Source organism: Ambystoma mexicanum, chromosome 8, assembly GCF_040938575.1.
Source record: "Ambystoma mexicanum isolate Mex_15411 chromosome 8, UKY_AmexF1_1, whole genome shotgun sequence".
Lineage (NCBI taxonomy): Eukaryota > Metazoa > Chordata > Amphibia > Caudata > Ambystomatidae > Ambystoma > Ambystoma mexicanum.
In genome coordinates this window covers 1125155188-1125179305 of record NC_090929.1, presented here as the reverse complement: position 1 = coordinate 1125179305, position 24118 = coordinate 1125155188, and the positions used below count along the sequence as shown (strand labels likewise).

At 47.2% G+C, this 24118-nt stretch overlaps 1 protein-coding gene across 4 annotated transcripts in view; it reads left to right on the top strand.

The window, feature by feature from the left end:
• The window catches only part of WDFY4 (WDFY family member 4), a 1820746-nt gene that overhangs the window by 829443 nt on the left and 967185 nt on the right, over positions 1-24118 (top strand). For all 4 annotated transcript variants that reach the window (XM_069611160.1, XM_069611162.1, XM_069611161.1 and 1 more), the window contains 3 exons: positions 1593-1684; positions 3900-3999; positions 6271-6476. In XM_069611160.1, coding sequence (XP_069467261.1) covers positions 1593-1684; positions 3900-3999; positions 6271-6476 — 398 coding nt within the window. The remainder of the gene's footprint in view (positions 1-1592; positions 1685-3899; positions 4000-6270; positions 6477-24118) is intronic.

Genomic DNA, 24118 nt, shown 5'->3' with positions numbered 1-24118 from the left:
GCAGTGATGGTCCACAGTAAAGTGTGGTAAGATCACACACAAAGATAAAATGGGCTATTAGGGGATTCTTTCACCCCCTTTTTTCACCCTTTTCTACCTATAGACTATTTGGTCTAGGCTATGGAGTTTCCTCGTGCCTGTTGTTTATTACTCCCCCACCCCTTTACCTTTCCCTTACCTTTCCCTTCGACGTTTTATGTAAGAATAGGCATTTTTGGACACATTTAGTTGTCCTTTTGAATAAGTAAGCCTAGTGATATCAAATGATACACCTATAATTAGTAATAGAGGTATAGCAGTATACAATTCGAGAATTTGAATGGTACATTAAGTAACCATTCCTTTTTCTGTCTCTCTTTGATCCATACCCTATAGGAATAGGAACAGACACGTAAGGGCGCAAGACAGCGTTCCCAGAACAGGCAATCAAGACCTTATCAAACAAAGTCCTGACGAAGATAACTAGAATGAGATATGGTTATGAAACCGGTCGACTCTGATATAGCATGAGCAGGACTCATGTGTTTTTAGATCTATGTGTAGAATGGTTGCCATAGACTGTGTTAAAAACTTTAGACATTATACAATGTCATATGTCTACACTAAGTTTTAGATCCTTAGAAAGGACCCCTCGCTCAGAGGTGCCTTTATAACTTAAGTGTCGCGTGTTCACAGTACAAGCTACTGGATTTTTCTATTCGCTGGCACCTAAAGTTGTGAGCCAGATGTTTGCCTTAAAGCTATCCATCCTGTGGAGGGACGTTGTGCTGGAGAGATCGAGTCCTGCCTAGAGACTGTGTGCTAGAGAGCAGGAGCAAGCTTCACTCTGTGGAAAGCTGGTATGCCGCAGAATGACCCTCATCATATGGATAGATGCCCTCTGCAGAGGGGCCCTCACAGCGCAGAGGGATGAATGCGCTGGAGAATGACCACTGCAGTATGGATAGATAATATACTCTGGGGAGACCTCCACACTGTAGAGAGGTGGGTGTGCTGGGGAGCACAGTGTACAGAGGATGAGCTGGATTGTGGCCTTCACACTGCGTGAGAATGATCCTCACTGCTCGCGGATAAGGGGTACTACAAATCGACCCTCACAGTATGGAACTTCAGTTTGCTGGATAGCGAACCTCACTCTCTGAATAATTGGGGTACTCGAAAGTGGACCTCGCACTGTAGGGGGTGCCAGTGTGACCCTCATCATGCAAAAATTGGGTGCAGGAGGATCCCAACACTTCTCAGGACAGTGGAAAGAGTATATTATGACAAAGGTTTGTCATAATATACAGAAATGTTTGCAATGGGAAATGTCTTGCGCCAGAAAATTAAGTGGAAGTGAGTGAAGAGTCATAATATTTAAGATGAACATAGCTACATAGTATAACATGTTTAAATGAGTGGCAATTAGGGACCTGTTGTAACTCTCCTGTCATTTAGCAGAAAGGCGTTGCTCAGTAAATAAAAGTAAACGTGCAGATACAGTTATTTTTCATTAGCTGGCCAGTGCTTCCAAGCAAACGGGGGTGTCGTGAGATGCTCACTTGTGTAACGTGTGTCCTTTTTTGACAACTGTTCTTTACCATGTCTTAAAGGGTTGGATTGTTTCTCATCTACACTTTACACCCATCTTCAGTCGATGAAAAACAGATCCGTCTGGAGACCTTGTCTGCTGCAGACACTAAAGGTATGGCCACAAAAAACCCTACTCCTCTTCTGCGGTTTCCTTTCTATCTCTGGCCGGCTTGTGTCTATCTCTGGCCGGCTTGTGTCTACCTCTTGCAATGTGTTATCTAAATCTTCCTTCTTGCATCCATCTGTTGCCCTTTTATGTCCATCGCTTGTTAATTCTGTCTTCTGTTCTTGTTTGTTTTTCTTCCTGTTCTTTGTCTTGTCATCTTTTGTGTTCTTCTGTCAATCTCTTCTCCTCTGTTCCTTCTTCTCTGCCCCAGTTGACCTTCCATGCATTCCCCACTGAGGCTTGTCTTGTACCCAGTCTGGCCTCTTCACTGGGCATGCCAGCCTGTCTCTTGTCCACTCCAGTCTATTGCTTGTTTTAGCTGATCCCGGTTACTTGTCAGTGTATTTCATGTCCTTGTTTGCCCATCAATTAAATGAATCTGCCCAACTCTAGTCCTCATCTGTTCATCCTGTGTTCTCGCCTTTGTAATTCTCTCCTGTATGGTGTTGTGTTCCCTCTGTCTCTTGCCTTCTGTTTGTTGTTTCACAGTCCTTTCTCTGTTGATCTTAGTCCCTCATTTTCATATTAAGTTGTCATGCTCAACATCAAACAGGAGGTGTTTCAAGTCACAATAGGGATGGAAAAGCGTGCGGATGTAAGAGCACTGGTTAAAAGAAGAAAGGGAAGGTAGAGCAAAGCTGTAATAAGCCAGGTTAGGTTACTTGGATGGTGCCTAATAGAGCCCTGGACCTGTACAATATGGCCCAAGCTTCCAGTCATCTCTTCCCCTTCCATTCTAACTCTACACTCATTATGTTAGTGTTCCTCTTCCCATTGCTTACCCATGAGGGGATCCAACGTAGGGACAGGTACTCTTGAAAGTTTAAACTTCTCCCCCTCCATTCTTCATGCCCCCGCTCATTATGTACGGTGGGAGCAGAAGAGCCTTCCCATAATGAGATACTGCCTGTTACATACCGACTAGTCGAGAGTCGATCCCAGTCAGTGCAGGAGAGACGAGCGTGAGCACTGTGACTTGCTGGACATTGACATCTGGAGTGGAACCACATGTGGGGTGGATCCCGGTGCTTCCAGTGATAGGGAAGATCCTCACCATTGTTCTCTTGCACTGTTGCTGGGCTTTAGCGTGTAAGAGACGTCCCGGTCCCAAACTGATGACCTCTTCTTCTTGGCTAGAAGGAGTACCGGGGGAGCAAAGGTGTGAGGGAGTTCCACACTCCTACTTTCTGAAGACTCCTGCATGAAGAATCAGACACTGCGTTGTATGCCCAAGCTCGAAGGGGCTGTTCTAGCAGCAACCACATATGTTCTTCACCCAAGGCTTGTCCAAGTGTATATTACATATTGTGCCCATGTCCTGGGTTTTCAGACTTTTTCTGTGGTGAGATGATGAGGTGGGTTGAGAGGGAGTTGGAGCAGGAAGCAAACAGTAGGTGGTGCCTTAGGAAATTCAGTATTGTAGGGTCAGGGGGTCTGATATCTCAGTAGCACCTGGATATCGGGTGTCAGAAACGCGTGATGACGTCGGCGGTGGGTTACCGCCGACCTTGTAATGAGGCCCATTGTGTTAAAACCTGAAAACATTTCTTATTTTTATTAATGTAAGCTTTTGTGTTAGGATTAGAGCCTTTGAAGGATTCAGTTGACAAGACCACCCACTCTAGGGGTCCAGATAGAAAACTAGGATTTGGCTGTTGTATTGTACTTGGAGTTAACAATACCTTCTGCAAAGCTATCCTGGAAGGAGAGGTGCAATTCTTGAAGACGTGGAGTGAGGCTTCCATTAGGGAAGGCCATCCTAAATCAGAAAATCTAAGAACTGGCTAAGACCTAGAGACCTTGTCCCTTGAGTTTCCCTCGTAGTTTCAGGGGTAAGCCTTGCTTGGGCTCAGAGGGTATGTGCACAATTTATGTATACTGCAAGATTACTATGTAACATCCATCCTAGTAAATATTCAGCTGAAAGATTCTTAAATCTTGTCTGTGTGATGTTAAAGCCAAATGCCTTTCTAACTGGGGGTTCCTTGAATTATTTTATCACTTTCCTTATTATTCTATTTATTATGTTTCCCTGGTGGCTTTTTTGTTAATTTTGGTTTGTTGTCTTTTACTATGTCCTTATTGTCAGGTGGCATTTTATGTTTATTTACTATCTGGCCTCTTTTTATTTCTGCTTGCTATTGCCTTCCGATTCCTGAAGTATGTGGCAAAGTATCAGCGAGAACTCTGTGGCTGAGGCAGCAGCTACTAATGGTGATGTTACAAGTAATTTGTGTCGACAGCGATCACCTGCCTTTGTCGTAAGTAGATCTTTGAGGTTCTCTAATTATCAGGGTAGTGCTTGTAAAAAGGTGTCTTGGGACCTACCATTGGCTGCATTATATTATCACCAGTAAAAAGAGACCATTTATTGAAGGGACTTCTGTGGCCTCAGTGAACTTAATTTCCTTCCACATAGTGTTCAAAGGGTAGATGTGAGACACAACAAACACTAAATCACTTTCTTCAATTGATTAGTTTCGCTCCACCATCTGCTTTAACCTGCACCCTCTGTCAAACTACCCAAATAACTAGCATGAGAATGTTAGCGATCATCTAATGAATTGCCATCTACTTTTTATGTAACATTTGCCCCAAACTGTTTTCCCAATTCCTTTTCATGACCAGTAGTAATTACTTTTGAAATAAAATGTTTCATTTAATCATTCATTCCTTTTTTGTGTATGTGACGCAAGCCGATAGCAATTCATACGGATTGCGAGAACATGTCACTATCCCCTTTTTGCCCATTGTTACGAAACTGACCATAAGTATACCAAATGAATGCATTATTAGTCACCCCCTTAATAATAAGAAACCAGGGAGCGTATCCAATTATCCTCAAAATTATCTGAATATCATGTGTACTAACAAGTAACTACCACCTCCATCTAACTGTTTCTAATTGTATTATTAAATGTGGAGCCCTGTTTCCATGTGGATATATTGCAGGTATGTTGTTTTGTAAGATTCCTTACACTCATTTTGGGGGAGGAATGGGGCTCCTATTGTGACAGGTTCCATCCCATGCCCAGCCAAAGCTCTGCCGCTCATGGAATTTCCTGTGGAGGAAGAGGACTCGTATCGCCACCCCAGTCAGTACTTTATCTCTTTAGAGTACTCCGCTCTAAGCTTGAGGGATTTCACTTGCCACATGTGCCCAATGTTTGGCTACTTTCTCTAGTTAGATCAGCTTACAGGTTAGATAGAGCTCCCTTTCCATACCATTCCAATCATTGACCTTCGTGTGGCTGTAACATGTAAATAGAGACCAGGGCACCTTGCCTTGTCTACCTAATCGTTGGCCTCTCCCTGGTAGGATTGCCATTAGGGCAGTGCATAGTGGCCTAGGCAATATCGCCCCATCACTCGTCAGTCTCTAGTTTGATCAGTTCTGGGGCAGATTGTGTAACGTTTCCATGCCCATCATATCCTTCCAAGTAGCGGATCACCCTTACGGCAAAGGGCCTTAGTAACACTGGTCTTTTGTTTGGATCAGTGCATTTTTTGGAGAATCTTGGTTATCCCAAAATATTTCCAATTCAAAGACAAATTCATAGACCAGATTGCAGCTATTGATTTTCCCTTTTATTTTTGGTGTGCCACCCCTCATTCATCTCCACACCCCTAACAACAACACACCACCAGCCTTCCTTCCCCTAGCCTCGCTCACCATTTTGTTCCTCTTTCCTATGTGATAATCGCTTGTGTCCTTGTCCTATTCTTCCAGCTCTCAAACACATGCTTTGCTTCCCTAACATGGTTCTGTGCTTTTTATACCTTTTTAAAACAAACTAGTCTCCATATAATGCTTTTTTTTAAATGGTAGCCAGATTAGGTGGGTTTTCTTATTAACAGAATACAATCCCACATCTTCTGATTATTGTGTCAATATTACCTGCAAGTAGTTAAAATTATCTAAAACACAGTCAGTTGTTGTTTTCCAGTGAATTTGCAGCCTTTTTACAACTTTGTTCAATTCTTTCTGGCTTGTGAGCATTGTGTTTAGTTATTTCAATTGACGGGATTAGAGAAGGAATTACTTTGAATCTAAGTCTTGATATTTATGTGGACAATGTTCAGGAAATGAGCCTTTACACATTTGGAGTAAATAACTAGTTGAAAGAGCCTTTATGAACCGCTTACATTTTTTCAATGAAAACACATAGTCCCACATACTACTTCTGCCGTCACCTAAAGGAAAGCGTGCAGACTGTTTGTATATTCGCTGATTGGCCTCTTTATGAGTGAGAATGGAAGATCCTGCAGAGTGCATTTACTTTGTGGCTGTGACCATGGCTGGCCCATACAAAAGCCTGAGATTTACCAATTTTGCCGTTATATCTTCCTAATCTATATAGAATATGCTTTGTATGCAACTGGTTGACCCAGGTTAACTTAGACTCTGGCAGATTTACGAATCACACAGTGTTCAGGCCTGCAGCCAGAATGATCAAATAAAGGGATTGGAGTAGATTTGTTATTCTATGTATAGTTCTCTGATATTTGCCCTTATTATCCATGCCTTACAGGAAGCAAGAAGAGATCTATCGGTCACTGGGACCCGACTGGTTTCTGCTCTTTGTGCAGAGCCATCTTCACCCAAGCACTGTGGAGCTGGGCATGAGACTGCTGGTGCACTTCCTTCACCACCCGGCACTACTGGAAAAGTTCAAGGATGTGGTAAAGGCTGGATCCTGGCTTAGAAACAGCACAACTGACATGGAAATCCTCATGGGTAAGTGTTGACGGTGTGAGCTAATCTAAAGAGAAGACCTGGATCTACACATTGTTGGGAAAGTAGAACAAAGTCCTGGTGGGACACACATTTTATTCTTGCAGTTATAGGCTGGAATTAGTCATGGGAATGAAGAAAGTGGAATATCATGGTACAAAAGGCAGTGTAATGTGAACTATGTGTAGACAACGGGGAAGTGGATACTTATTGAAGGAGATATGGTGTAGGAGTGAACATCATCAATGAATAGGTCTGTAGAGAAAGATAGTTGGACGATAAAGGTATGTGGGGATGGAAATCCATTTGAATGGGAAGAAACAGGAGTTTCATTGGGAAGTAAGAGTTGTTGTCCAGAAAAGTCCCGATTGGGGAGGACATGGAAAAGTCTGAGGGCTTAAAAGCCTTGTATTAATTGGAATAGGAGAGCCTGCAAGAGCATTGGCATGTTCTGGAAATTGTCACTGGAATAATAGAAAGTGGTACTCCTGGATGTGAACTGAGACACATGAAACACCATCCTTCTGGGTATGGAGAACATATGTGCTGGCAGGAGAATGGACCATTATGCCAGAAAACGTCCTGAGAAATGTGGTGCACCCGAAGAGGAGACTTGGAAATATGGGAGGAAATCCTCGTAGGCAGTCTGGAGATGAGGAGCCTGGAGGCAAAAAAGCAACAAGACCGGCACATCTCATGGGTTTCGGGTAAGCAAAAGATCCAGGGAAAGAATATGCCACAAAGCCAAACATTCCCCTTAGAATTAGAGGAACAGGTGAATAGTTTCAGGAAATGCCCTCTGCACGTCGGGCAACTTAGGACCTTGATGGATAAACAGGCCATGAAGTTTCGTCTATTTGAAAGAAGCAATGTAAGCCATTTGGCATAACTCATCAAACCACGGCATCCTAGCAAGTATATTGTGGTGACTCAAAGTTAAAACAACCTTGTTGCATTCTCTCCCAATCTTGTTCTAAGTAAGGAAGTTTGCGTTACTTCCTATAGCCAAATATCATAATTACAGTTGCTCCATGTGAACCCATCCTAAAATGTAGAGCATGGCATTTAACTCCCTCCCATATCTAGCTCTCTAAGGATGGCATTGAACATGGCTTATTTTTTTGTTTCAGGCTAACATTGTCTTAAAGTCTTTGAATGAGACTATGAGCTCTAAGTCTGAAGGGAGCCAATTCCATAGTGTCATTGTTACAATTATAAACAATGCCATTGATTCAACCTCCTCCCTTCCAGCCTTATTGCATGAACCCCATTTTTTGTCTTATGGTCTGTGCTATGGCAAGTTTCTTACTAAATCAAGGTATGACCTATTATATATACTATGACAGCGCTATCCAAGGTCTACCCCATGTACTGCACAGTTCCTCCCCCTTCCTCTCCGCACTTTTCCCCTTTCCCCTTCCCCTGCACTAGCGTGATCTCAATGACATCTGGCCTAGTAAGATCGTTGTCTCTGTCTTCCCTCTGTTCCCCCTCCCTTGCCTCGTTGCTTCCAACTGATTGAGCCTTTCATTGTAAACAGAAAATTGTCCAACCTTTTAAATAATTTGATGGCCTGTGTACCGAGTATTGACAATTCATGTGGATCTTTTTCGTGTACATTACCCCACACTGTATATCACATTCTAAATGTGGCCTTGCTTGAGCTAGGGGGCCTTGCACTATGGTTCAAGTATATATTTGGCCCTACATTTACATCCGTATACAATGCAGAATTGTGTTCATGCATTAAAATCTTCCATGTTTAACTTGTTGACTTCAGGCACTGCCAAATCAATTTTTTGGCTCTTAGTATTTGGCATTTACTATTTAGATATCACACTTTTGGTTTGTTATTGGCCTGTGCATAATTGTAACCTAAATGGATCACCCCGTACAACACGCAGCTCATAACAACCGCACCAGAGGCACTCATTGTATCTGCCTGAGGCTGCCTGCAGAGGCCAGAGTATCTACAAAAAGCATCCAGGGTCGATCTACGGACTGCTCACGTGACCTACGACCCCAAAACCACCATTTGAATGGTCTTTCCACCTCCCAAAGGGGCTTCAACTGCACTGAGAGCAACAGGGAGCTTATAACAAGAGCAGCATAAGCACTCATTCCATCTGCCTGGGGCTGCCTGCATAGGCATCCTGGCTCCCCCACTGGCACCATCTGCTAATCTAAGTGCGGCATTCTCCATCCAGCCCGCTCCCCTCAGCCACCTGCAACACCATCAAACGACGAACAGGGCAGCCGGGCCAAGATTCCATCTTCTGGCATACCCTGCTCTGTAGCTTGAAGATTAAAGTATGCACTGATTGGCTATGTCGTGTATTGAGCGACTCTAGTGATATGAAGTTGTTATGCAGCTTACTGTCCCATAAATTAGTAGTACAGTGTTTTGTATTGTTTGATCTATGTTAATCATTTTGTCACTATTGGGTGTTCACTAATCGAGTTTAATTGTTTTTTCATACACTCATTTCTTTGCTGTCTTAATTGATGTATTTCCATGTATCTAAAGTGATGTTTTCATGACTTCGGCTGTGTGTGTCATTCTTGCCCTCACTGTCTTGTTCTATATGCATTTTACTGTTTATTCTAAGATGTATTTTCCCATGTTATGAATTAAATGAATTATTTTGTATATTGATATCTCCAGACTTCCCTTTCTGTATACGTTATACACTACCCTGCTCTGTAGCCACGGGCTGGTGGTCCAACCCCTCCTTCCTGCCATTGGGTGCTTCTCACCACTTCCAGTACTTGCATCCTTGCTTTGGGGCGACTCATGAGAGGGCGATCCAGCAAAGGGCAAACAACTAAGGGACAACCTCCAGCCTTTCCTTCAGCCTCTTCACCTTTGAGCTATTGCTTTGCTGTGTCCTACTACTTGCTTTTGAGTACCAATTATGTATTTGCTCAACCTCACACTCACCATGCATTACTCTGTCTCTTCCTTTCTCTTCTTCTTCTCTCTCCATTCTACATTGCTCCAAACTCTTTCAATTCTCTTCCTATCCCTATTATCTTTTTTCCTCATCCCCACTCCTCTTCTCCAGTATTGGATCTTTCATAGATTCACATGCTGTGAATATTGTCCGTTGTTAGGCTGGTAATCCTCAGTAGCATAGAGCAGTTTAAATTTAAACTGAATTTCAGTCACTTTTGTTCTCTAATATGGTCACTTTTGGGTCATACTGCACACAGCCAATTGTAAAGGCTCCCTTAGCTCCACAACTGGTCGCAATCTTGAGACTTTGGCAAAGCACACGTGAATGGCAGGATGAGCCAAGAAGAGCAAAGCGGGGTAGGCGGGAGGGTTGCATTTGAATGTATGAAAGATACCACAGGAACTCCTTGTAAGAAAACACTTACTTCTGGAGACACTACTACCCTCACACAAACAGTTTATGAAGCACAGACTGGCCAACAAGTGACACTGCCACAGAGTCTTTCGTATTTCAACTTATATTTGATATAAAATCTTGTTTCAACTTCATACTAACTTTCTTCAATGACACGTCAACATCCTCGCCTGTAGGAATAGTATTGATTGGCCGCCAGCCCTGCTGCCTATGGATTCCCCATCTCCAGTGTGCCGCTGTGTTTTGGGCCCTCTCCTATTCCTGAAACGAAGAGGCTCAACAACGCCTGGGGGGGTCTCTGACTCTGTCTGACTCTGCCAAAGTACAGAGTCAAGCCTCGCTCAGGCAGGGTACGCCTACCCTGCAAACCACCTCCAGTAAGAAGTGAAGATCCCACAACAGGTCAGCCTGGAGCAGTTAAAAGGCGTACAAAGACTCTTCAAAAGTCAGGCTGAGGGCACCATCAAAATCTTTGGAAAAATCTCCAAGACCGCCTCTGATGCCCAAGACCAGTGGGCTTCCCTCGTCATCCACCAGGGATGAAGGTATATCCAGCCCCTCAGCGGGACCACCATAGACATCCTTGCCGACGGCGTCCCACAGCATCAACGGTTTAAGTTCCTTACACCGTTGATGTCCACGAAGACCTCATTGGCGACATCGACAACCACAAAACCCTCATCATTGCAAGCCACGAAGACAACCTCATCAACAACTATAACCTCGCAGACGAGGCCTCGACCGTCGATGGTCACAAAGATTCCACTGTCGCCGTCCTTGCTTGCTATCAAGGCAGTGTTTCTCAGAGTCTACCAATTGTGCCACCCTCTGCACTGGCGGTCCTTCCACATCCCTCGCACTGCCTGGCTGAATGAGTTGGCACTGCAAAACTGCACATGCTGTGGTGACAACTGTATCCCATACCTCCAGTACAGATGGCGGATCCCCTATCTAGTTCCTCGGATGATGAGGCAGAAGGAGAATTCTCACCTTCCAGCCCTCCTCCTCCTGATGTGCCCCCACTGTGAGAAATCTGAGGGTATTCTCACAAGTAATCCCCCGGGATCCTTTGTTCAGGTGGCCAGGGAAGGGCCATCACTTTTGGATCCCAACCCTGTGGACAGACAAGTGAGGGAGGATCACCTGTGCAGGGGGTCCTTGGGGAATGCGTAAGGAATGCCCAAGGGTGAGTGAGACATGGCATTCCCCCCTTTCTCATACCCCCCTACCCGACATACCCTCAGTCTTCATGGAATATTACCATCCAAGTCCCATCCTACCCCATCACTTTCCCTTGAGGAAAAGATGGAAAACATCATCCATCTTTCTGAACAGACCCCGACTAATGCTCACACCTAACACAGAAAATCGACAAAGGATAAAGAAAGCAATTTACCCACAACAACATATTCATCCCTCTTTCCTAACAGTAATTTATCCAATTTACTCATAACCCCTATCGAAGACTACAACTCACGTAATTCCTATTTCCCCTTTGACTGCTAAAGGACTAGGACGAGCTAGAGACAACAAGGAGTAATGAAGATTACCCAAAGGAAAATACAAGCAGCAGCACTACCTATTCTATGGCAATGTCCTGCTAACAAGGACAGGCAAGGTCAGGCACAATACCATTATCACCAAGAAGAGGAGGAGGAGGATGAAGAGGAAGAGGAGGAGCCCTATTCAGGGTAAGACATGGAGTGTGAGTGTGGCTGAAGCGGGAGAACAGTTGGCAAGACCAGTTTAGCGGATTGAAGCTACCAAAATTGCCAAAATGCTGCCATGGGAAGCTGGCAAAGTGGGGGCAAAACTAACATGTTTTGAGACATGTGATGTGAAAATGACAGATTTGGAAATTTAATGCAACAGGAAGGTAAAAGAAAGATCCAGGAAGTGTGCAGAGGCAAGATCGGGGAGAGCAAAACCAGAGGGGCAAACAATTGAAATGGTCGCACAGGGAGAAAGAAGGAAACCCCAGCATTCTCGAAAGTCTCTGACAAAGCCCAGACACAGACTTTATTTTTGTTCATTTGGTGAATACTACCTTGAGATATATAAAGTACAGTGGTGGCCTCCGCGCAGGGGGGAGAGACCCAGGCGAGCCGTAGAGATCCCACACCAAAGTTGAAAAAGAGACATAAAGTACAGGGGACAGACTCAGTAGGGCCGCAGAGACTCCACGCCAAAGTTCAGAAAGAGACGTAACGCACAGGGGTGGCCTCCAGGCAGGGGACAGCCCCAGGAAGGCCACAGAGACCCCACGCCAAAGTTGAGTGAACTTTGTGAACATTGCAAAGACAGGTCTAAACTTGCGTAAGTGAACCCTGAGAGGCCCATTACTAGTTTTGCTACAAGAGTGACCCGGACTCAGGTGAGGGATGCCTAAAGGGTCTGGTGTGAAATATTGTTGTACCAGGACTATAAGAAGAATTGTGAGCCAAGGAAATCTGAGAAAATTGGTCGAAGTGGTCATGCATAGTTCCAAGCCAAATCTATGCAGTTTCGAAGATCTTCAACGTGAACATTGAAAGCAAGCACATTTTACATTGAAAGTCAAGTGAAACATGGTCTTGGGCGAGGTCAACCTGAGGTTTACAGTGTTCTGTTTTAAACCAATAAAGTATTGTTTGAAGTCAAGATAGACCCGGACCTGGGTGAGAGAAACCTGAGGTTTGTATGTGAAAGATCTTTATGTTGGAACTTTGTTGCACCTTTTTGAAACTAGTGAAGTGAGTTTGAAATCCAGGCGAGGGAAGCTTAAGAACATAGTCTGAACTGATGAATTGGGCCAACCATGTGAACTGTGTAAAACAGTCATCCTGAAGAACTTTAGAAACCACCCCAGTGCATTGAACCTGAGGAAGGGAGTGGTGTGTAACTTCCATTGCCATTCTGACATTGTTTTTGATACACTCTTTTGTTTTTGCATACATTCTTCCACACATGGTTTTTGTAGAGCGTGAGGGTATAGGTTTATGACACAGACTTCCCTTTTGGTTTGACTAAATGACTTGGACTATTTGGTTTATTTGATGGTCGAGACTACTCCCATTATAGAGTTAGGGCCAGAAAGGAAGTCTCCATCCCCAGTTAAGTTTAATAAAGGTTTTCTAAACTTGTACTTCCAGCGTCTGTGTCTTCACTTATGACACCATGGGCCTCATTACAAGTCCGGCAGTAACCATGTCGGTGCTACCGGCGAATTGCCGCTGGACAACATTTATCAGCACCTAGCTTGCTGGAAACACCGGCGGAATACGACCCTGGCGGTCCAGGACGTCAGGCAATGGTAAATGTTAATACCCATTCCCATTTGAGTCCCATAGGACTCAATGGGAATGGGGACCATGGAAGCACCGGCACTGTTGATTACGGTGCCAGTGCTTCTGTGAAATTCTGCGGGCGGGTGCCATTCCGCCCGCCAGCTCTGACCCTGGCAGGCGGGACAACACCCATCCCCAGAGTTGTACCATACCGGTCCGGTAACAACGGTTCCGGTAGGCTTACCGGCACTGTTGTTACCAGTCCGGCATGGTCATAATGATGCCCCATGCCCTTTTTACACCACCTAGGACCGCACATGCACCAAGACCCCATGGAAGTCCAGTACCGGGTGAGGGGCCCTCACCACCTGCCAGGATTTCACCCCCACCGACACCAAGAGACATAGATCTCACTCTGAACATTCTTACTAACCTGCACACTCTTGTGTCCACCCTACAACAAAGGTTGACAGCACCACTGCCACCAATGGAACCCAGACATCCGCTAGGAGGGCCTAGTGGTATTCCTGCACCCCTCACCCTACTAGAGAGCAACAATGGCTACTAAAGCCTTTGTAGTTAACAGACACTGACTCTAATCATGATACACAGGATGGTCAAGCTTCTGTCCATACAGCCGACACGGACGAGTACGACAATATCATACCAGCTGATGGCGAACCAGAGGAAATTCTCGTCAGTGATCCCCCACCCTGACCCCGACAAAATTGGGTCTTTCCATGCCCTAATGGACAAAGCAGCAAAAAGGCTTGGCCTTTCGCCAGAAGAAGAGAAGGACAGTCTCCTATACCAACAGAGCAAACAGCATAGGAAGTCCATCTTGTCTATAACACTCTTAGATGATATTTGGGAAGAAGGTCTCATTACTATGACCCATCCTTCCACAGCGCCTTCCAAGAAAGACAGGTTCGACAAGAAATACAGGGATCCTAACTCTGCACCTGTCTCTTTACGCACACAACCCACACCTGATTCGATGGTGTCTGCAGCGGCCCGCAAGTGGTCTGCCAGCCCATCCTCATTATGCTCCATCCCACCAGACAAAGAGGCTAAGCGTTTAGATGGCTTTGGCAAAAAGAAGTCATCACCACGGCCACCACCAGCATCAAAGTGGCAAACATCATGACCATCCTCGCCAGATATGACCACATGCTGTGGTTCAAAGTGAGATCTCGTCTTGAATTCCTACCTGAAGACAAACGACAAGAGGCGAGGGTGAAGCAACTTCCAACCATGCCATCTCAGTTTCTGTGGTTATTGCCCATACCAGCTTTCACCAGCTTGGAAATAGGACTGTGTTGCAAATTCAATGCTGGCTGAAGATGATAAGCTCCCAGCCAGAGATACAATCAAAGGTGGTGGACATGCCATTTGATGGCATAGATCTCTTCGGCAAAAAAGGTGGATGAAACCCTGCAATCCATAGAAATGAACAGAGACAGTGCCCACTCTCTGGGTAGGCTACAACAGAGGCTCCAGTCCTTTCTGATGGGGAAATTCCGCTTCAGCAGGACGTCACCAGACTACCGTCCCACCTATCAATCTTCCATCATACAAAACCCCTTTGTGCATGTTAGCTTACCAGTACAGAGGAAAACCCCAGTCTTACAGAAATAATCAACATCGGCATGGCTTCTCACATTCCAGGGGCAATCCTCAAAGTAGCCCTGAGCCATCCAGGGCCCCTCCCTCCCACTTCAGCACCTCAGTGGCAGGAAGGCTGTCAGAATTCATTCAGGAGTGGAGAAACATCACCTCCGATGAAAGGGTGTTATCCCTCATCCAGCAGGGACATATTCTGGAGTTTGTCAGAACACGATGAAACATTCCTCCATTATGTAAGGCAGAAAAACGTAATCATCTGCTGCAGTGACAGGTCCAAGGATTTCTGTCCAAGGGAGCAGTGGATAAGGCCCCAGTCACACAGCAGGGATAGGGAGTCTACTCAGATACCTCCTGGCAAGAAAAAAGTCAGGGGGTTAGAGGCCAATTTTAGACCAAAGGGTACTAAACAAGTTCATAAAAGCACTGACTTTTTGCATGGTTACACTGCAACAAGTTCTGTCTCAGCTGCAGCAGGGAGACTTCCTTGCGTCCCACGACCTGAGAGATGCATACTTTCACATCACTATTCACCACTCACACCGCTGCTACCTGCAGTTTATGGTGGCCAGAGTCCATTATCAATTCAAGGCTATTCCCTTCGGGCTACAGTCATCCCTACAAGTGTTTACCAAATGCCTCGCTCCAGTGGTGGGCACATCTGTGCCGAGCAGGCATTAATATCTACCCATATCTAGACGACTGGTAAGTGAGAGCACCATCTTACACTGTTACTGCACACAGCAGGTCTTCTACCATTTGCTTTCTGCAATCTCTCGGCTTCTCAATGAACTTCCCAAAATCTTGCATCGTTCCGGCGCAGCAGGTGTCATACCTGAGTGTGAAACTCAACACCAACTAGCCACTTCGGCCGCCGTTTCAGTCTGCAGTTATAAGTCCCTACTGAGCATGATGTCTTTGTTCATCCCGCTACTAAACCACTGCTGGCTGCGCATGAGCCCTCTAAATGCCTTCCTGGATGCTCAATAGGTGCAAGTTTCTGGGTCCTGGGAGGACCACATCCCACTCACACAGCGATTCAGGGACACACTTCACTGTTGATCGATCAGAGTCCACCTTGTCAAGGGTACCCTTTTCCGGCTACCCAATCACCAGGTCACCGTCACCACGGACGCCTCTCTGGAAGGTTCACTTAGGAGACCTTGACACCAGAGGTCTCTGGACAGAGGAAGATAAGCTTCTTCACATCAATCTCCTGGAGCTGTGGGCTGTCTTCTGGGTACTCAAATCCTTACACCTGTGATTCCATGGAAAGGTGGTGAGAATGTTCACGGACAACACCACCACAATGTTCTACATCCACAAACAAGGGGTTAGAAGGTCTCCACACCTGTCAACAGAGGCACAGACCCTCTGGCACTGGGCACTACAGCACCAGGTGTTTCTACCTCCCTTTCACCTTCCGGGGATACAAAATACCATAGTGGACTCCTCCGCAGAGACCTATGTTCATGCCACAAGTGGGAACTATAGAATTATCAACTTTACCAGGTGTTCCAATGCTGGGGCATGCCAGAGATGGACCTCTTTGCAACCTACAGCAACAAAAGATGCAGTAATTTGGCAGCAGGTTTCCCCATCCCGAGAACCTGGGGGACGCCTTTGCATTCCTGTGGGAGTGGAAGCTTCTGTATGCGTACTCCTACATCCCATACCCTTTCCTCCATACTGTATGAGTCTCCCTCGCTAGGGATGGGAAAAAGAACTTTTTTCACCCGAAGAAATTGTCTTCCCCTTTAAATTTAGATGTATGCAGGGGTGCCCCTGAGAGCATGCGCTCCCCTGACTCCGTCACATGGCGCCTCTCCCCAGTTCTCTTTTCCACATTGATGGGAACAGACCGCTTCATCAGCGCTCCTGGGTTAGGCCTAGGACCTTGTAATTCCATGCGCTCTTCCCTGAGGATTTCAGTTTTTTCTTCATGTTTTCTCTTCTAACAGTGATCAGATAAAGTCTCTGCCCTCTGGTTCCACGCTCCTCCCCGATGCATGTCGAAGATGGCGAGTTTCAGCAGGTGTCCCACCTGCGAGGGTTCCTTCCCCACGTCAGATTCCCATGCACTCTGTCTCCGGTGCCTTGGCTCCGACCATGGCTGGGATGGCTATTCTGCATGCAGCGTGTTGTCCCCACAAGCTCTCAAGAATCGTTTGGCCAGGTGGAGGGAACTGTTTGAGAGGTCACTTCCAGAGGACATCAAGAGTTACGTGAAGAGGAAGACCAGGCCCAAGGAAGGTGCCCTGTTCTCCTCCACACCCCACAAGGGCGACTCCTTCCCAGGGAACCACCCAAGTGAGAGGGACCTTCCCGGTCCTCAGACTAGCAAGGAGACTGAGGCTATCAGAGCTACAGGCCAACAGGCAGAGGGGTTGCAAGATCCTCCCAGTTCCAACTCTGAAGGGCCACAAGGCTCTGCTACTGGGGTCATCCCTGACGGGCTTTGCTACCAGGTTACGGGCCCAAGGGGGCGCCTAGACGCAGCACTACCGGCATCATGGCTGAGAGCACTTTGCCTCCCAGTTCGCTACATGAGGTGCAGGCAAGGTCCGAGCCTTTACTTTTAAGAGTGCAGGCGGAGACAAGGCCCAACTCTTCAGACACCACGCAGCAGGCACGTGGCACAGTGTATGACAAAATGGCCACCAGGCCAGACAAGATGGCGGGTCACCCGGACCTTCCTCCTTCTGGAGAGCAGGCATGTGCACGCACATCTAGGTGGGACTAGACCACTCCAGTGACCTGGTCCACGTCATAACCGACCACAATTTCGCAGGGGTTGTATGCAGCTCCCACTGCGGTGTGGCAAGGACTGTCAAGACGTTAACAACCACAGGGCCCGGCTCCTACGCCCCCAGGTCCTTCCCCAGCATGTGAGGATTGGTTCTTCGAAAAGTTCCTTACCCTCATGAAATCACCGCAGATGGTCACCATACCCTGGGGGGTCATCAAAGACATGCTCCCTTGGCCACCACCCCAGGCTCCAACCGTGGTCCAGGCCCCAACCCCACTTCAGCCCTTGGTACCCGCTCTCACACCAGTCATGGTGGCTACGCCTTCGGCGCAGCCTCCGCAGCAGCCCCCAGCACTGCCAGTCAGCACGCCACAGTTGCCCGCAGCCAGCACTCCTCTGGCAGCTCCCGACCTACAGGACACGGCAGGTGACGAGGACCAGGACACTCCCTCATCAGCTAAAGCCTTCCACAAGAGGCTGACGGGTGTAGCAGAATACCTCAGTATTCCAACCACAAGTTGAGCAACCTGAAGCGGGGGTGCTGGCCGAGGTGCTGACCATTCGCCCTGCCACAAGAACGGACATCCCGCTGCACAATCACACAGAGGCCCTGGCTAAGAAGGGATGGGTGAAGCCGCACTTAACGCAGCCTACCAATAAATGCCTCAATGCCAAGTATAGGCAGGTAGAGGGGGACTCCCTCATTCTTGTGGTGCACCCTCAATCACATTCATCAGTTGTAGCCACAGTCTTCCTCATCTGCACCCACCTCAGGACTCCTAGGGAAGGAGGAATAGCTGTTGGAATCCTACGGCAAAAATATTTACTCTAATGCCACGCTCCATCTGTGCCTGGCCAATGCTGACGCTATGCTGGCTACAGTGAATCAAAAACTGTGGAGGGAGATTGCGGATTTCCTACCAGAGCTCACCACGCATAGTCTGGCGCGCTTCAGGGCTGGATTGGCAGAGGCCAAAATCATAGCCCAAGACATCATGGAATCCACAGTCGCTCACATCGACACCACAGGTATAGCGATTTGTATCGCCCCAGATATGAGGAGGACAGCTTTGCTGAAGGAGACCAAGTTTAACCCCAATGTGCAAGAGCACATTCTAGACCTGCCATTTGAGGGGCTTGGGGGGGTCTTGTTCCACTCAACCACGGACGAGGAACTGGACAAAAAACCAAAATAGCTGTCAGACAGCTAAGTCCTTATTAATCCTGAAAAAGTCGGCACCCAAGGCCTATAGCCAGAGTCACCAAGGTTATGACAGAGCCAGTGGCTTCAGGGGTGTTTGGGAGCAGCGGCAAAGACAGCCTGACCGGTCTCCTAGCCAGCACAGGCGCAAGCAGCACAAATCCTCCCAGAAGGGGTTTTTACAGTCCCCTATCCAGGCACCAGCTTCAAGGGGGTAAGAGGATGTGATGTCATTCATGGGCTTTCATTTTCAATACAAGGTCCTCCCATTTGGCCTCAACACACCACCAAGGGTCTTTACAATGCTAATGAACTTAGTAGGAGCCCTGCTCAGGGCAGAGGGCCACCACCTCTCCCGAGGCTGTGCAGGACACAGATTCAGCACTTATGCACATGCTATACAATCTGGGGTTCTCCTTCCACCTCAAGAAGATGCAACTACTCCCCACTGAGTCCTTAACATTCCTGGGGCTAAATTGGGATACGAGGGTGGAGAGGATCTTCCCCTCGGCAGACAAGATCACAGCATTTTATCAGCAGACTAGTGACCTCAGTGTGGTAGTACCCGCACTTGCTCGACATAATGGTGGCTTGTCTTCTCTTGGTGCCTCACACAAGACTCAAAATGAGGAGGCGGCAGCTGCATTTCTCAGCCTTGTGGAATCAGGAGACTGGCTCCCAGGCAGCTCTCGTCAGCATACCACAGTACTTGCACCCGGACTTGGAGTGGTGGAGTGCAGAGACCAATCTGTTAGTGGGCAGACCATTCCGGAAGCCCTCTTGGGAGATCACTATTACCACAGACTCATCCATAAAGGGATGGGGCTACACAGGACAACCACAGTGTCCATGGGGTATGCTCATGACAGGAACAGCTGGAACACATCAACTGGCTTGAGATGATGGCCATCTGGCTGGCCCTCAAAGCATTCCTCCTCATTGTTAGCAGGAGGGCGGTCTGCATACACGAAGACTACTCCATTCGCATGTATTACATCAACACGCAAGGAGGTACCTGATCCCCTCCCTTCTGCCATCTGCCCATCGACATTTGGGAGTGGGCACTGTCCAACAGCATTTACTTATCAGCAGTCCACCTGCCCGGGGAATCCAACCTGGAAGCGGACAGGCTCAGCAGGCTGGGGATCGACAACTATGAGTGGCAGTTGAACGGAGCGATCCTGAGGAGGATTTTTGACAGGTGGGGCCACCCTCAAGTAAACCTATTCACTACCATGGACAACAGGAGGTGCCCTCAGTTCGCTCCCTGGCTGGGGCAGGGCAGGGAATCTCTGGGGGACGTGTTGCAGATCATGTGGAATGGCATGAATGCTTACGCGTTTCCTCCCACTCCGCTGATTCACAAGATCATCTGCAGGGCCAGGGAGACACGGCTCTTTGACTCATCCTGATATCGCTGTAGTAGCCCGCAAGACTATGGTTCTCGGAGCTCCTCCGATTGTCGGACCAACCTCCAGTACACCTCCCGCTGGGCCCAGCCCACCTACTCTCCCAGCAGGGGGGGCACAGTGGTTCACCCCACCCGCAGAAGTTAGCCCTGGCAGTGTGGTTTCTGAAGAGGTCACCCCAAAGCATCTACACTTATCACAGGATAACCTGGCCATCATACAAGGGGCACGAAGTGACTCCACCAGGAGTCAGTACAGAAGTAAGTGGAACAGGTTCTGCCACTGGGCCAAGGCGAACAGCGTTGATCCACCGACATGCTCACTGGACGATGTGTTATTCTTCTCGGCACACCTGGCTCACTCGGGTGTGCAGGGAGACACCTGCCATACGTATCTGGCGGCCAAAGGGGCCTACAAGAATTCCGGACATTATCTCCTCTTCCAATCCGGTGGTAAAAAGGCTTTTGGCAGGACTGACCAGATTATATCCGCTGGTCAACCATCCACATCCACATCCGGTCTGGGACCTTAACATGGTGTTGGGTGCCCTGGCTCACAAAACTTTAGAGCCCATGGCGTCAGCAGACATCAGGCTGGTGACTATTAAGACTGCCCTGCTGTTTGGCCTTACTTCAGTACGCTGGATCAGCGAGATTCAGGCTCTGGTGGCTTCGGAGCCTTACACCACGTTTCAGCTGGACAAGGTGGTGCTCTGGCCTTCCTGCCCAATGTTGTTTCTTCCTTTCACATTAACGAGGAGATAGTTTTCCCTACGTTCTCCACTGACCCAAAGGACGAGGCTCAGAAGGTATTGCACTGTCTGTATGTCAGACGTGCTCTAACATTCTATCTGGACAGGACAAAGAGCTTCTGTAAATCGGATGTCTTGTTCATCACTTTTGGTGGGTCAAAACCATGCTGTCAAGCCTCCAAGGCTTCCATAGCAAGGTGGATGGTGATGGCCATCAAGGGGGCGAATGAGGGGCAGCACAGACCTCTGCCAGCAAGCATGCACGCCCCCGCCAACAGAGCCTAGGCCACAGCTTTGGCTTTCCAAAGACATGTCCCATGGTAGACGATCAGCAAAGCGGCTAATTGGGCTTCCCCATCAGCCTTTTGCAAACAGTACTGCTTGCATGCCAGCGCCAGGTCGAACGCAGAATTTGGCAAGGCAGTTCTGAAGAACTTGTTTTCTTAGAGCGGCAACTCCCCTCCCCAGGGCTGCATTCAGTTGGAATCACCAATACAGTATGGAGGAAAGGAGACAGGATGTAGGAGTAATTACAAGTTCTGACCAACGTACTCCTAGTCCATACTCCCCTTTCCTCCATACGTCCCACCATCCCCCCGTAACATCTCAGTGCCATTGGGCAATTATAATATTGTTGACGAGTCAAAGGGAACTGAGTAAATTATAATATCCCACCCATCCCTCTGATGGCATGAGTAATAAGCGTCTTCAGACTATGTTGGTGCAAACTGATCCTAGTGGCCCCTGCATGGCCAAGATAGTTTTGATACTCCGACCTCCTCGCTCTCTCCTCAGCGACTCCAGTCAGTATGTACCCTCACCACAACCTGCTATCAAGGAACAGGGGAGAAGTGTTCCATCACAACCCGGCCTCGCTCAATCTGACGGTCTGGCTGCTGTGTTCCTAGAATTTGGTTCAATCCCACTACCTCCAAACTGACCTGTTACAGGAGCAAGAGGAAGAGATTTCAAATCTGGTGCAAAGCCTGCAATTTGCAACCCCAGACCATCCAGCTGCAAGACAAAGTATATTTACTTTCCATCCTGGGAACTCAACGTAGTCCTATCCAGGCTCATGAAGCCTCCATTTGAGCCAATGTACAAAGCCTCTCCCAAGTATCTCCCTTGGAAAGTTGCTTTCCTAGTAGCCATAGCATCCACCCTTAGAGTTGGTGAGATACAAGCATTTTACACCAATTCACCCTACATATCATTTCACAAATCCAAGGTCGTCATGCGCACTAACCCTACATTTGTACCTAAGGTGCAATCCACTTTTCACCTCAATGAACCTGTGGTGCTTCCAGCTTTCTTTGGATCTCTGACCTCTCCAGCTGAGAGTTCATTACACTTTTTAGATGTTGTGTGTTCTGTGAAGCCTGCATAGTCTTTCTGTAAAAGCTCTCAGCTCTTCATGACATTTGGTCCTTAAGGAGCGGAGAAGGTACTCTCAAAGCCTTCCATTTCCACGTGGATATCGGCATGCTTCTCATTCTGCAATCGACAAGATGGCAGGCCACTCCCTGGCAGACCCAGAGCACACTCTACTAGAGCAGTAGCCGCTAATACGCCCTTCCTTTCTGAGACCCCTGCGGCTGGAAATGTGCAGGGCATCCATGTGGGGGTCGGTGCACACATTTACCAGGTCTACTGAGTCTACAGGGATTCTGCGGCAGAGTCCAGTGTCAGCTAGTCTGTCCTTCGTAACCTGTTTGTATGTTGTTAGTAGTGAGTACATGTTTTTTACAAGGTGCTTGCCTCGCCTTTATGGTTAAATGGTACTGCTTTGTAATCTATTCACACAATGTGAATCTATGAAAGATCCAATGCTGGAGAAGGAATATGTTACTTACCTTTAACCCCTGTTGTCCAGTCTTTCATAGATTCATATGCGACCCTCCCACCCACCCACCCCACTTTGCTCTTCTTGGCTCATCCTGCCACTCACGTGCACTGTGCCCAAAATCTGACAATGGCTACCAGGGACAGAGCTAAGGGAACCTTTGCAATTGCCATGGTGTTTTGTTTGCTTTTCAGACACTTGTAATGATCTCATCCCTTACCCTATTACACAGACTAAATGTTTGTGGACTCAGGAAGGCAATGATGTACACTTAGACCATTAGTTGTAAAATAATTGCCTGTTTACAGGCCCTTTATTCACATTCCAGAAGTATACATATTACTACGAAATAAATGCAACTGGTTATACATGATTCATGGACAAGCATGAACACAATACGTATACATCACCATTAGTGCAATTGTAGGAGAAAGCTTAATCTCGGCCACGACAACACTACACAGTCCCGAGGCAGTTAGGAAGAGAGATCACACATCAACTAATGGGATCTGGAGCAGCGCATCCTGCTTCTCGGCGTGACTTCAACACCCGGGGTTCTAATTCTCTGACACCTCTTGGGGATTGCACCTCTCTTCTTAAGGGGGACAAATCCCTGCCCCTCATAAATTGCAAACTGCCCCCGGCCGAAGGACGGACTGCAAGCATGGTAGGCAAGAGAAGAAAAATCCAGACAGTGGAAAAACCCAGCTTGTCTCCCGTGCTCTCGTCCCAGCACCCCTTATAATTGCACAAGCACATCCATGACTCCCCTCTCGGCTCGTCCTTGAGCGAACAATACAATAACTATCCTCCACAGTGAGCTCATCTGCTTCATGCTATAATATCGCAACCATTGGAGAAATCATGTCTGCCTTCTAACTGAGCTCACAAAACGTAGACTTTCATCCCGGTTTGGAAGTGAATGTCCAAAATAACTGCGCACCGGTGCCGTGTTGTTTAGCTCATTTTCACACACGTACTACACATGGGCAGTATGATCCAAAATTGACTATACTAGAGCACAAAAGTGACTAAAATTCAGTTTCATTTTAAACTGCTCTATGTTACCGAGAATTCCAAGGGAATATTCACAGAATCTATGAAAGATACCAATGCTGGAGAACAGGAGTTACAGGTAAGTAACCTATTTCTTCTCACTCACCTACTCTCTCTATTAAAAAAAAATCAACCCTAACTTTCATCAAACTTCCTCTTCTCGCATCTACCACCAGAACCTCTCTACTTTGCAGAATCAACATCCGTATGCTTATACATCTCACTCTATTTATATTACTCTTTGGAATGCACAATCTGTCAGTAACAAGACTTCCTTTATCTCTGACTTCATTCCGATTTTCCACCCTTGCTGCCCTTCACAACCCTGCATAAAACTTTGCCCACTCTTCCCAACCAACTGGCAGGGGTGGCAATG